This window comes from Acanthochromis polyacanthus, chromosome 19, assembly GCF_021347895.1.
Source record: "Acanthochromis polyacanthus isolate Apoly-LR-REF ecotype Palm Island chromosome 19, KAUST_Apoly_ChrSc, whole genome shotgun sequence".
NCBI lineage: Eukaryota > Metazoa > Chordata > Actinopteri > Pomacentridae > Acanthochromis > Acanthochromis polyacanthus.
Genome location: NC_067131.1, coordinates 10351488 through 10366293, shown reverse-complemented (window position 1 = coordinate 10366293; position 14806 = coordinate 10351488). Strand labels below are relative to the sequence as shown.

General features: G+C 38.6%; 1 protein-coding gene across 2 annotated transcripts in view; it reads right to left on the bottom strand.

Annotated features, from left to right (window-relative positions):
• Nucleotides 1–14806, bottom strand: part of LOC110949571 (zinc finger protein 385C-like) — a 94018-nt gene that overhangs the window by 29463 nt on the left and 49749 nt on the right. The window contains exon 1 of one of the 2 annotated variants that reach the window (XM_022191702.2): nt 9364–9812. The exons of the other annotated variant lie outside the window; for it this stretch is intronic. Within the exon in view, the coding sequence (XP_022047394.2) occupies nt 9364–9373 (10 nt within the window). The 5' untranslated portion in view covers nt 9374–9812. Of the gene's footprint in view, nt 1–9363; nt 9813–14806 lie in introns of those variants that run through there. 2 annotated transcript variants of the gene reach the window in all.

Below are 14806 nucleotides of genomic sequence, written 5' to 3'. Positions count from 1 at the left end.
TTTCAGCATATTTTCCTACTGACACTTTTAAACAGCTCTATTGACTCTATGAAATGCGGGGAAACTTTTTCAAGTTTCCCCTCACAGATCTGACTAATAGCTTGCTGTTGGTTAAAAAACCATCTCAAGGAAAAGGGCAAATGCTGCAAGGAAACATCCGTCAATTTTAAGCTTCAAAAACACATACCTTTTTTTTTTTTTTTTTTTTTAACACATTTCACTGCAGCTGACCTAATGATGCACACAACATACCAGTGCATTACATGAATTCTAATAGAGAGCACTTAAATTTGCAGTCAACGTTTTTTAGGCAATGTCATGTCTCCTGGCAGCTGCATATTTCAGCACGGTTTTTGCATTTCCTGCTTGATTTTCAAGGCACGTTGTCGGATTTGGGGGCACAATATTTTCATTCATGTCAGGGTTTCAGCAAAATACCAACACGTGAATGCATTTTGCTGACAGAGTGTGTAGCTTCTGTGTGTGTGTGTGTGTGTGTGTGTGTGTGTGTGTGCGTCTGCTGTTGTGTGGCTCTGCGGTCATGTGCAAACTGTATCTTAAATTACTGTGTTCCTCTCCTGGTATTGATTAAACTCTGAAAATGTCTCTCTGTATATTGAAATTACATAGTTAGATTTTTTCCATTAAAATAATCCCTTTATGGCTTGAAATGGCTTCAATGAGACTCGACACCTTTGCTCCTTTACAATGCTCACATTTGACTGTAGAACTACTCCAAATTACACAATGGTATGTTTTGATATCGAAGTAATTCAGTCAAAGCAATTCTGGAGAATAATTACAGAGAAACCTCTAATTTAACAGGATTGGTTCCTTCATTTTTTTAAACATATAAATCCCCAGAAGTCTAAATCCATGCTTTTCAAATGGACCTTAACACACTCCAGTTTTAAGGTGGAAATGCATAGTGATGACACTGGCTTCCTATTTTGTCATGATGCGTCTTCTACGACATAAAAACATCATATGGATATGTTTAATAAGCTTAAAACCTGTGTGAGTGTGTCTTTAGGGGCTCCTGGAACAATTAACATCAGTTGTTTGTCATTATTCCAAAGAGGGTTAGGGTTAATTCCAGAGAAAGCAGAAAATATATTTAGACATCATTTGCTCATGTGCAGTAGGTAGCAGGTGGTGTAAAAAGAGTAGCTCCAGAGTAATAACTGCACCTTACCTTACCGTTTATGCAGAAAGCAGGGTTTGGAAAGTGGCAGAGCCACATGCTAACAGCTCCTGTTAGAAGGACATGGAGGGTGTAACGATGCTAGTGTCCTCAGGAGTCCTGCCCTCAGTGGGGGTGAAACAGAAGAAAACGCTTCAACAGAACACATGGTGACTTGCCCTCAGGGTGCTGGATCCCATTTAGATGTGACAGGTTAGCTTTGGAAGAGATATTTTTCATTTTGGCATGAAATTCAGTCTCAGGAGGACACTACAGTTTGTCAGGTAAGTGTGAATGAAAACCAAACAGTTAGGTGATATGGGAACACTCTCTACTGTTTAAAAATCTTCACCTCTCATGATGTTCTTTTCTGCGACCTGCCCTTACTAACAAAAGTACACGCTGGGTATCAGCAAAACACTCACTCCCTGTTGAGCCACAAAAAATTTCCTGAAAACATAGTCCTAAATTTTCTAGAGATTTCATTGCAAATACAAATTATGTCAACTTGACCAGCAGTTATCCTCCTCTAAATTAATCTGTTTCACAAACCAAGAGACAGACAAACATCAGGGAGTAACAATCACTCCATGCGCATTATTACAACACGCAGATACTTTAATGATGCATACAGGACAGAATTCATGCAAATAAATAAAACTGGGAATGTATGGAGGTCTGTGTACACAATGCAGGCAGCAAACGTCAGTACTCCCCTAGTGATTTCAGGCAGGAGCTGTTTGGACAGGTAGCATTATACAGTCTGATGACTGTTGACACAAAAACACTCCCAGACACCCCAGCTTGCACCCTGAGATGATGATTGTTTCGAGTTCAGTTTATCCTCCCTTCTGTTTCTAACTCCATGCTGTGCGGGCTCATCGCTTTTGTTTTTCACCAGTTTATTCATCCCAACACTGGTGTTGGCTGCACCACAAAGAACAGAGCACAGGCCACAACTGTGAAAGTATGTTAAGCGGTCTGTTCCATGAACTCCGAGCCTTCGCTGGATGCAAAGTGAATTCTGTAGGCAGTGTGAAGGCATATAAAACTGGACACAAAATCACCTGGGGGGACATGAATTGGAAATGTTTCAATATAAGTGAAATGTCTTGCAGGTTTTATAAATTTGCCTCTTGAACATATAAGCAGTGGAGGACTGGTGAGAGATACACACATTACCAGAACAGCAACTAGTTTACAGGTGTTTCTCTGTTATTATATCAATGTTGGAACTCAAACCATACCCAGATTATGAAAACTCTTTTAACCTCCTGAACCATAAAACCTGCTGGCAGATTTGAAAAGCATGTTATCCTTTAAAAATCACCAAAACTACCTTGCTTGTCAGAGACAGACCCTGAAAAACAGAAACAATTGTCATATTTTCAACTTTTCAAAAGTCTTTTAACTTATGTGCAAATTTGGGTTCCATCTAAAAACTTAAGCTACAATAGGTCTGAGCTAGCTTAAATTCACATCAACTTCCTCAAAACACTTTACTCTGACATGTTTCGGTTTTAAATCACCAAAATAAAAAGTTTAGTCTAACCAGATTCTGTAAAAAAAAACAAAAACAAACACTACTTTTGTGCTCATTTGCACTACCAGGAACCCATTAGTGACTCAGCTGCAAACAATGGCAATGTGACAAGAATTGAATCCAGAGCAGCAAGAAGACCAAATGCAACTTTTGTTTTATTCAGTTTTGTTTTAAATAAATACTTGCAATACAACTGTGTAACACAACATACATTTGAGTTCTTTTTACTCTCCATACAGGTGTAGGACTTTAAGGACTACTGCAGTGAAAAATGAGCCAACAGCAAGGAAAATTTGAAAGGAGGAACAAATGGCCAGAAACTGTTTGAGGTTTAAAGGGTTAATTTTGCAAAAGTCATCTTTTTTTCAAATATTTGAAATATAAGAAATGGAACATCCCATTTTGGTCTTGGAAAATTTAACTAGTAGACATGAAAAGGTTGTCATGATTATTGTCTGTCTGGTACGGACCGGTAACTTGCATTGCATCAGCTATTGGAACACTTCCACCAAAAGGTTTTTCTAGTCAATCAAGTTGACGGCAGTGAAAAATGTGCCTTAGATTAAGCCCTCTTCTCTGCTGCTTGACACTCATGGTGACACTTTAATGGTTGCTTTCTCTGTGGGAAATCCATTAAAGTGCATCACGGGTCATATGACTGACAGTGACGGACAGATTGTCAGCAGTAAGAGAGGGCACAATGTGGGCAGGTAAGAGGCCGTAGTAATGGAGGAGGCAGGCCTGAGAGTCAAATCTGATGAACCTGATTAATCACTTTGCTCTGTGCTGTTACTCCTCCAGTTATTTCTGTATAGTCAGTCAGACAACAATATATAACCTCATTTATAGAGACTTAATGCTTTATTTATCCAGGGATAATTATTTGAAAAAAATCAGGACATCTGACTTCACTTCACTCTCAGAACCCACATAGTCGGTTATATAATGAGGTGGAGGAAGCCTTCAGTGAACTCACTTTGTGCGCACAGACCCCTGGTGGCAGCAGCACATCCCCGGTCACCAGATATCTTGAGGCTGCACAACTTCTTGGCAAATCCAGAATATAACAGAGATCCATGACACGTGTCTAAACCATTAAAATGACTTAGTGTAGTGGCATGCAACTCCGTTCCCAGGGTACATCTGGAAAATTTTGCCCTCATTTTGATGCAGGATGTGAGTCACCCTAAGCCTCTCCAAGTCTAATACGATATAAAGCAGGAAGTGAATTTGTAACTCGTCATCTCTTAAAAGCTTCTGATGTTTCAAAACTAATTATGCAATTATCAAGATACTGAAAAGTCACACATACACTCAAATATATCTGTCTTATCAAAAGTCAGACCTCAACACATCCTGTACAAAAACACTGGCAAAAAAAAATAAAAAATTGTGTTCAATTAAACATGCAAAGAGACCAACAACTCGAAGCTGGAGTGCAGGACTTTTACATATGAATGAACCCTTGATGCATTCAAGCCAAGTGAGTCCATTAAGCCTAACAGTGTCAAGTAAATGTCTGAATTTCAAATTTGGTGTACATACAAAGAAGGACTAACCTCTATATCGTCACCTATAGGTTACCTGCACAGCACTTAAAAAATTGACATCTTGGCAGTGCCTGACCTTGCTCGACTTCAGGCTAATCCAAAAATCTGCAAAGACCTGGGGTGTGAGTGGAGCTGAAGGGGCCTTGGACTTTCTTATGATGGCCCCTTCCTTTGTTATGCATAACTTTAAGCCTTAATACAATATAAATGAGTGAATAAATTAAACATTTTACTCACAACACAGTTTATAAATTAGCCTAAAAAAAAAACAAATAATTTTTTGTACCAGGCTGTAAACATGACTATTTCTGCTATAATGTTAGTCATTTCAACATGGGGCTCTACAGACAATGACTCACTTTGGGAGCAAGCATCAAGTGGCCATTTGAGGAACTGCAGTGTTTGGCACTTCAAGATCAGCTTTATCTTTCAGCCTCTGGACGCTGCTGACATTCTCTCCCCAGTAGCGATGCATTTTATGCCAACCAGCAATGATTGTTTTGCCAGAGCTGAAAAGGAAGCAACCATTCCAACAAAAACGGAATAAACTTCTGCAATCAGAGGTGGAAAAAACAAGGAGGTATCCAAGAAAGGTTTGCAATGCTCCCATTTTCAGAGGAAAAAAATTTAAAAAGCAAATGGCATCGATGTTATATCATGTTTGTGTAATTACTCTCACTGCCAGAAGGGGGTAACAAAAGTTGTGCAACGCAGGCCTAAAACCAACCATCATCAACCATACAATGCATCTTTTAAACTTTACATGAGGTTTTCACATATGTAAACTCAATTGTGAATATGTGAAAACCAGCATGGAAGTAAATGTGTGGTTATGTGGCTCAAACTCCAGTTGAGACAAGGGTTAAAATTCATGTTTTGGGTAAAACTTTGCTTTTGATTAGAATTATATTCGGGTTTCGGGTGTAGGGGAAAGGAAACAATGAGACGTTGTTCTGAGAGTGTGTGCACGTCTTCACTCCTGCAGTCATTACCAGTCAGGCTAATCAAACTCACACTGTCAACACACCACAATGACTGATTGGGGCTGTCAGTCATTGTGCTGTGTGTCAGTTTGCTCAAGCTTTTACTGCACCAGCCTCAGATTTGGAACAACAAACGCGCACACAATTAAACAGCCTGCCACATTTATCCAGTCTTTGGAATTAAAAAAAAAGAACTAGTCGAATGCGCTCAAAAACGGCGCATATGTACAAGTGTAAAATTTATGTTTACCTGCAATGAAAGGATCATGTGTAAAAGGTGAGGGTTCGACTGATTTGGTTTGTTATGGGCCGATATTGACGCAGATTAGTGGTAATGAAGTAGACTGATAAGGGATGGCTGTCATTCACAACTAGGCCCCTTCATTAGTAAGGCTTACTGTAACCAAATATGCATGTACACACAAACAAAAATGCTACATAGTAATTTGCCAGGCTGATAATCAGTCGATCCCTATAATAGATCAGACAACACACATTTAAATTTATAGACAAAAATGGGAAACAAAGGCGTCTTTAGTGGAGTGGCACAAATATTTATCACTAATTCAAACATCCTGGGGTTGAATTCAAGTGAAAATGTTTTCAGTTATTAACTGTTGACTTATTTTGACCTTTGTGTTAACTGAAGTCGTTATACTCGCCTTAACACATCTGCTTTGCTAGTTATTCACCAGACAACAAGCGATTTTTCTCATGCATATGTTGCTGTAACGTATATTCTATTCATGATGGAACATTTATGTAGCCATATACACAATAACAATCACTATAAAAAAACAACATCGATGAGAAATCGTTGTGTCATACTGCATGTTTTAAGTACTACTGTGGTTCAAATACATTTTCACTGACGCAGTGTACCGAGTCAGTACAGTAGACTAATTAAATTTGGTCTCGAAGATAATTTGCACTATCAGTATTGCAATTAAAACCATACTGTTCCATACTCATTACCCTTCGATTAGAATAATGAGTCATTAACGCTGCTGGATAGTGAATATGTGCCCCAACAGGAAAATTAATGATCCCATCTAAACTGACTCATGAACTTCTGCCTCCTCGAACATATTGGAAAAGTTTTCCCACAACAAAGAAACGGAGGCTTGTTTTCTTTGAAGCTCTCCACCCCTACAGAACACAGATTAATGTCTCATAACTAATGTAATGGCTCAGAACATCACACGTGACCTGCATGAATGTGATTTTGTTTGTTCCTAGCAAATGATTTGGAGGAAAAAAGAAAAGTAAGCGACTAGTTTGTCAAATGGTAAGAAAGAAATCCATGTCCTATTTTTGTCCAAGTTGTAGCTGATACACCAAAAGGTCATTTTATCATGTAAATTCCAGGGAAAAATGCACTCATTGCTACAATATAGACAATATATGGATGTAAACAGGAAAATATTAATAACTTGTAACCAAAACAATACACAAAAAACAACTTATCTTTAACTTGTATGTTAAGACATTTATATTTAAAGTAAGATTCTTCTATGTTTTGGCAAGAAAGAGATGATAAATTAAACACACATCACTGCTACATTTAATAGCGAGCAATCACCGGGGTAATTTGTTTTAAACAGTAACCGAGAGGTAATTTTCTTTGTGTGTGGGTGATAAAATGCATCTCAGGATTTTTATTTTTATGACATTGGACAATTGGGCCTTGCACAAGCACAAACAGGATTGTAGTTAAGTGCAGACTTTGTTTCACCTGCTTTAAAAGTCAAGCCAGCCTATCTCACACTGTGCTATGTTTTTAAACAGATATTTGGAATTTCTCCAGTATTTGTTTATTGACAGTAGAGAGCAACAGAAAGCATGTAGGAGGAGGAACACAGTGCCGACAACTCAACTTAAAACTGAAGACGATGATGCACCCCAAAGCACTGGAATAAATTATGCTTGCCGTGTCAGAACGAGGGAATTTGTTGTTCTAAATCTTGGTTGAAGACTCACTTTGACAAACTGTTTCATTTTGTCTTGTTAACTTCATTTTTCTTCAGTTTCTTCTCAAGCAGTTTTACAAACGAAGGAACCGTTTGCACATGTATGTTATGAGGCAGGTGGGCATTATATCAGAAACTTTAAGACTATTTTTGTAATGTTTCTGTGCTCGACCTTCATCTGTTTTGTAAATGTAACACACCATTTGCCTGATGAAAATTGAGCACTAAACACTGCAAATAAAAGTATTTGTGAAAACTGGACAGTGTGCAGGAGTCTGTCTGAAATGTTTGGTTGAACGGTTTTATCAGATTCTACTACAGGTTTACTTTCATCGCCCTCTGTTACTGCATTCCCTGCTTTAATAGAGGAGTTCTCGATCTCGTGTTTTTTGCTGTATTGTAAAATCAATTTGGAATCTTTGCAGCGAAAGCATGATAAACATCTTCCACCACGAGACGCAGTTAATTTCCAACAGTGCCGTAATCGTGCTGTGTGCCTCTGAACACTTAATTATCAAAACCAGTCACTGTGTCGTGCTATAGGTGGCTGTAACTTGCAAATCTGCCAGTGCAGTATGATGCACGGAACCCCCCCAGTGTGTGCTGTTGCACTATCATGCTCCTGGAGTGATTTATTATAAAAGTTTCATCCAGTATATCAAGGCAAAGCATTGCCACACCACTGTCAATGCTGCCACTGTAGCTCCTCCAGTTTCTACAGTGCTACATGTTATTCTACGACTTTAAAACAAAAGATGTGGAGAAAAATAGGAATCTGAAAGCTTGATTCTGGGATCTTCCACACTGTCACATCTCCTGTATGTTGTGCTGAGCAGAGATGAGATTTATACACACCGGGGTTTCACTGCAACCTCAAAACGTAGCTCTTGACGAGGGGTGGAGGGGTGGGGACAGATGCAGCATGGCCACCAGGCAAAACCACAGTTATCTTCTCTCCAACTGTTTCCCTTTGATCTCCCTAATCTGCCATTTAAAGAAAAAAGCTCCCAAAGCTGCTACACAGACACTTCTCAGTGTTTCCATCCTCACTGTTGTGTGTGCCCGTAAGCTACTGAAGCGCATCACAAAATACATGCATATACATAATTCAAACCTCTATGTCAACTGTATGAAATCAGAAATTGCAGTGATCATTCTCATACAAAGGCTATAATCCAAAGAATGCAAACATTAGAGATATTTATATAAGCAGTTAATAATCTGCAAACTATTTGGCTGATTAATTCTCAGTTGGTAAACATTTCCTTAGCAGATCCGACAAATGCTTTATCTATAAAGTGTCAGAAAATAATAAGTGCCTCAACCAAGAAGAGGCAGAAAATTCTCATATTTAAGGAACTGAGACCAGCATATTTGGGAGATTTTTGCTAAAAAAAAATGACAGTAGTTTATTAAAAATAACTGCATATTAATTTTCTTTTGACCTACTAATTGACTAATAACATCAGCTACATCAGTAATAAACTCAGCTCAGTCTTGCATTTCCCCAGGTTTATCTAGAGTTCAAGTGAAGAACGAGCACTCTGAAGGTCAGCAAGTTAAATAAGAGTTTAACTTGGTAAAAATAAAGTGGTTCTGAACGTTAAAAAAAGTACATGCAATCAGCATTTTGGTCCCTTAGCTTAAACAAAAAAAACAAAAAAAAAAACACAAATGACTCAAAATCCCCACACTGCCTTTATCTTTAACAGGCTCCAATTATGCGAGCTAATCTGGGCATATTTCCCTGGGGAGGCAAAGACATAATTGCCAGCAATCTGCACAGTGATATCAGCACTGTTCTTGTGTGGCTTTAAAATGACTTGACACATGTGGGAGCGACGGCGCTGCATTGGTTTGAACTCCGCACTTGGCTTCATCAAAAGGGGTCAATTAGAAAAACAAACAGGCCGGGGACTCATTTTGGATGCAGAGGAACTGAATGAGGGCAGATGGTAGGCAGGAGACCGAGCTGCCCTTGAGCGCTGATGTGAAGTCATTGTTGTAAAACACACATTGACAGGGGGGGACGCGCTCACATGCACTGAGGCAGATGGAGCCAGGAAAATCTCAAGATGAACAAAACCCGATAAAACCTAAAGCTACTCTTATACGTACACTGTGAGAGTCTTACCTAACAGCATCTCCACGTGTTTCAGGATTCCTCTGCTTGCAACTCTCCTCTGGGTTCGACTCAGGCTTCTCCTGCCAGCTGATCTCCCATCAGAAGAAGTTGACCGAAAACCAACCAAAGTGCCTCCTCACTGAGCCTCCGTCTCTTCACTGTATCTGTCTTCTCCCCCACTTTGATGCTCTGCCTAAGGTGAAATGGCAGTCCTCTCTCGGTCAATGACACATCTTGGCCGTGATCCAAACCGCCGCAGCGAAAGAACGACAAATATGCGCTTCAATTAAAAGTGTCATGCTCTGCTGATCGCGCTGCCCTTTATGAGGCGACGGAGAGAGAGAGAGGAGAGCAAGGCGGATTGAAAGGAGAAATAAAAGAGGCTGAGAGAGTGTCTGAAGAGCAAGTGTGTATTCTTCTACGTGTATGAGTATGTAAGGGGGAGCGAAAGAGCGAGAGAGGCAGCGACAAAGAGGTGGAGAGAGAGAGCGAGCTGGCAGAGAACGGGCTATTAACAACATGAGCATCCCACATCTCCCCCTGCTTCCTCTTCTTCCTCGCAGCATTTTCTAGTCAAGGGTTCACACCTGCATGCTTCTTAAGGACACTCGAATGAAATTTCCTTCCTGGCATTATTTGACAACAATGGACGTCATTTATCAATCTGTTTCTATTCTTTCTAAAATGCTGCTGTGCTGCGTTGTTCTCAAGCTGCAATCACGGGCACAAGAGTGAGACGTTTGAGAAGTTTTCATTCACTTCTAAATAATATGCAGCACATGTTGAGGTCGGATATTGTTGCGATTCATTCTGCAACAGAGTCATATTTTCCTTTATTCCAGGTTTATATTTCCAATCAGTTATATATTCTGATTTTCTAATCAAAGTTCTCATGCAGCACAATATGATATTATCACTACCATACTTCAGCAGCACAGGTCATCCCAAGTAGCCTTACGTAGCTTTTAAACCAACTGCTTGTATCTTTTTGAAACCCTGATATTGAAATATTTAAAACTTCACAGAGCAATATCTGCATTTTGGAGCGGAACAGGAAGCAGAGCCACATGTGACACTGCCAGAAAAACAGAAGATAAATTTAACAATTGAAAGAAATTGCATGTTCACTGCACGACAACCACTGTGGCCACAAGCATCAAAAACAGATGAACTGCAGAACCAACAACATCACAGAGGAGTCAAACTAACAGTTATGGAGCAATATCTAACTATAATCTGGAGCCAGAACAATATCAGACTGTTACAGACATATCAGTATATATGTTGTTGGTTGTACACCAATATGAAAACTTTTTTTGTATAGAACATATTGTAGAAAAAGTTGCTTGAGATAATTTACGAACATCCAAGAGAGCAGCTAAAACTCCATTATTTGCAATATCCTCACACTGTAAAGATAAACTTACAAAAATCTGTCCACAAAGATGCGTGATACAATGCATTAAACAAGGGGATATTTTAACATTGAAAAACCATGAGAAAAGAGCAAATAAATGTAAAATGACATTTTTTGCTGATTTAAATACAGCAAAACTGGAATTTTAAAGTAACGCCAAGAATGCATTACTACTAGGTGCTTTTACAACAAACAACATGTAAATGAATATTTTTATTAATGATTTCACTAGACTTTATCTGTAATGACACAAAACAGGGAAAATCTATGACATAGCACTAAATTGTAAAAAAAACAATACAATTGTACACTGCAATTTTAAAACATTTTTCAATTCTTCATGAATAATCTTTTCTTTCAAATAAATATTTGTAAACTAATGATATTTTTAGCTTATTTAAATGCAATAAATATAGTGTAATTTTACAGCGCACATTACAAAAGAACAAATTAATATTTGTAAAAATACAGATTGTTCACGTGGACATTATTTATACTTTTGGCCCATTTATGGTATTTTACAGTCAATACTTTTTCTGTGATTGTACTAGATATCATCTGCAATTTAACAAAACTGGAAAAATCTGTTAAAAAATAAAAATAATTTACAGTGCAACACTGTCTGCAGCACATGTAGCAGAGTACGTATTACACTGGAGCCAAAGGTGGTGAATAAATGTCTACCTTCACAATAACATGATAACTAGTTTGTGAAATATATCGTTGGAAAGTTAACAACACCTTTGTTTTTCCTTCTCAATATCATTTTAACATAAATATATATGTATATATGGGTTATATATAAAATATGTCAGACAATAAATCCATATATTCCCTTTTAAAAATGGTATTCCCAGACAGCAGTGGCCTCTCTCCGCAGGTAAAATTCCAACATACCGCAAGAACTGCTCAGGAACAGCTTGAGAAAGAGTCCAAAGCACCGATCTGACCTCCAAACTCCCCAGATCTCAATCCAATCAAGCATGGGTCAGAGCTGTTTTGGTTGCACAAGAGGCGCCTTCACAATATTAAACAGCTGGTTTATTGATGCAGTATTAATTCTTAACAGCAACTTTACAATTGCTGCCTTTTTTTGAGTTGGGCTAATGGTTAGAACAATAGCACATATCATGATCTAAAGGAGCTTTATGAAGTCAAGACCTCGTCCTTAAAGAATTGGACATTTCTACAACTAAGAGTGACCCACATCTGCCATTTATTGAAGAATGAGCAGCATTCTGCAAAGAGCTGAGACAGATTGAAAGCTTAAGAGATAGTAACATGTCCCTATATGCAAATGTTTATTTTTTTTTTTACACAAAAGCTGGATTAATTAGCAGATTTTTGATTCATTATGAAAACACTGCAAATGTCCAAAAATGAGTTGACACTCCGTAATGAGTTATGAACGCATGCGTAGCATATTCATACGGCAGCTCTTTCTCCACTCAGTATTAATTTAAACTATTTGAGATTAAGTGTTTATTTTAATGAGCAGGTGGGAGAGATTATTGTTCAACAAATAGCTCGCTAATTTTCCTGACTAATCGTGTCATGATTACTAACTCTTCTGTTGAGCAGAGCTGGATTTTGTGCTGCTATGCTCTGCTCCACCACTGAATAAAACGTTTTACAGTCTTTTCTGTGTGATATACATTAAACAGTTCTTTGAGTTGGGATGTATTAACCACAGTGACGGCCTTGGCAACACCACTGGGAAATGAGCTAATGCCTGCATGTAAAAATATTCCATCTAACAGTCAATTTAATTCCCCCATTTAATCCGTCTTCTACTGACTTAGCTTATTTTTTATCTCTTCGCTCTTTCAAAGTCCGGTTTATATGTCTTTTCATATTGCCTCGTGTTTATTTCCTTAACGCCTTTTATGTCTTATGTAATGCACTTTGAAGTGTCTTGTTGTTAAAATGTGCTTTACAAATAGGCTTACCTTGTCTTTTATCATATCTTTCATGGATGTTCCACTGCTTTATACTTTCTCCACTAAATTTCAAAGAAAAATTTACTTTTCTAACAAAAATCCCATAAAATAACAGACGTAGCACTGCTACTTTGCTGTATCGTTCTGTTATAGTATTGCGAATTTTTATGTAAACCTGAGTACTTTTTGCAGATTTTCTCAGGTATAATATGCAGCAAGTTACACATTTTGTGATTATTTCAACAATGGATGTATTTTTAAATATTAATGAGTCGGTACAGAATATGCATTAACCTCAGGATTTGCCACTATGTGCTTTAGGCTGCTGAAGAAGAGGGCAGGAGAAGGTTCAGTGCATCTGAAAACTCGACTCATTCCAGAAGCACATAGTTTCTACATTTGCATAATCAACACAAAGGCAGTTGTGCACTGCTGGGGAGGGCAAGCCTTTAATGCATTGTTATTCATTCGACAGTCACTATAATCACTTCAAATAAACACAATTATAGCCACAGTCTCTACCCTGGAACCCTGGCCTGAAATGTCAAGTGTTGTCAACACGCACAAGCAGTCATGTTCCCATCGCTTCCAGGGACAGTGCATTGACTTACATTCATTTCCTAAATCCAACCTGAACATAAATCTAACCTTTAAACCATGTCTTTACCTTTAAATGTAATGATTTATGTTATAAGGATTTGCTTTTGTCTCCAAAAGGGAGGCGAGTCCCCACATTATGCTTATGTAAACAGATTCATGTCCTCACAACACGAGTAATACCAGCACACACACACACACACACACACATCTACACACAGCTTGTGTCTGCCCTGTGTGCTCCTTCCTGACTCCTTGTCCACTTGAATAAGTGTGGTGTGGAAGCACAACACTGACCAATCCTGACAGTTTTACACTTGATTTCAGGCTGCGGCATCCAAATGAAAGTGCAGGGAGAGGGCCTCGAGCAGAACAATCGCATGTCGGCCACACAGACCGTGCTTTCATGCAGCCACGGACCTCCTAAACATCAGCTGTTCTACCTACTTGTGGATTTTGTGTGTGTGAGACTGACATGTCATGTTACTTATGGAAATCACAGACTTGGTAAAGGTTATGAGAGAGGACAGGGAGACAGAAACAGAGATGATACGGGTTTACAAAGCCTCTTGTTTCATCATTTCAGCATCCTGCATTATCACAACTTACTGCATGCAAACATATAGCTTTACTTCCTAAATACACATAAAATGAATAACTATATAAAGACATACACTTAATTTATCACGTCAGACTAATTAATTTCAGAAAGCAAGGCTTAACTCCAAGACAAATCCAAATTTCCACTCCTCATGTTTGTTTTTAGGTATTTAAATATATTCACTGACTCTACAGTGATTCTGCTTCACATGCAGAATAATGACTCATGTTTTCACAAACACAGCCCCAAATGCACCGCTATCTAGAATACCAAAAAGAACCTGTTAACTGTTCTCTTTCACTCTAACATCCACATACAGCTTCCTCAGTAATTTCTGCGACATCCCTGACCTGTTTCAATCACAGAGCTGATGTGAATACTGAGGAACAGGTGTCCACTTTAACGCAATCAGTCTATGAGGGTTGCAGTGCTGAATCCAGCAGCCAGAGTCAAAAAAAACAAAAAAACAACATCACCCCCTTTTTTGTGTCACTGCAACTCTGTGTCCAGATAGCACTCCTTGCTGAAAGCCTCAGACTGTGCAGAATAGTAGCTGATGACAGATCAAGTGACATCTGAGAAAATAAAAAAAAGTCAGCTTTTGCTCGGCAGCCTCTGCTGTATGAAATGAGGCCAAGCAGCACCAAACTCCGGCTGATAAATGTCCTATTTCACAGCTCACATAATATGTTTCAGCATGTTTGTGTGTGGATATGTGCCTGCAGACATAGTGCTCTTATGGCTTCTTCTTCTTCTTTTTTTTTAAACACTGTGACTACTGTAGGTCGGCGTACAGGAGCAGGAACGAGTCAACCTTCAGAAAAGCATTAAGCCAAGTCAATCTCTATCTGAGAAAATTACAGATTTTCCATTAGTGAGGGGAAGTTGTGCTTGAGT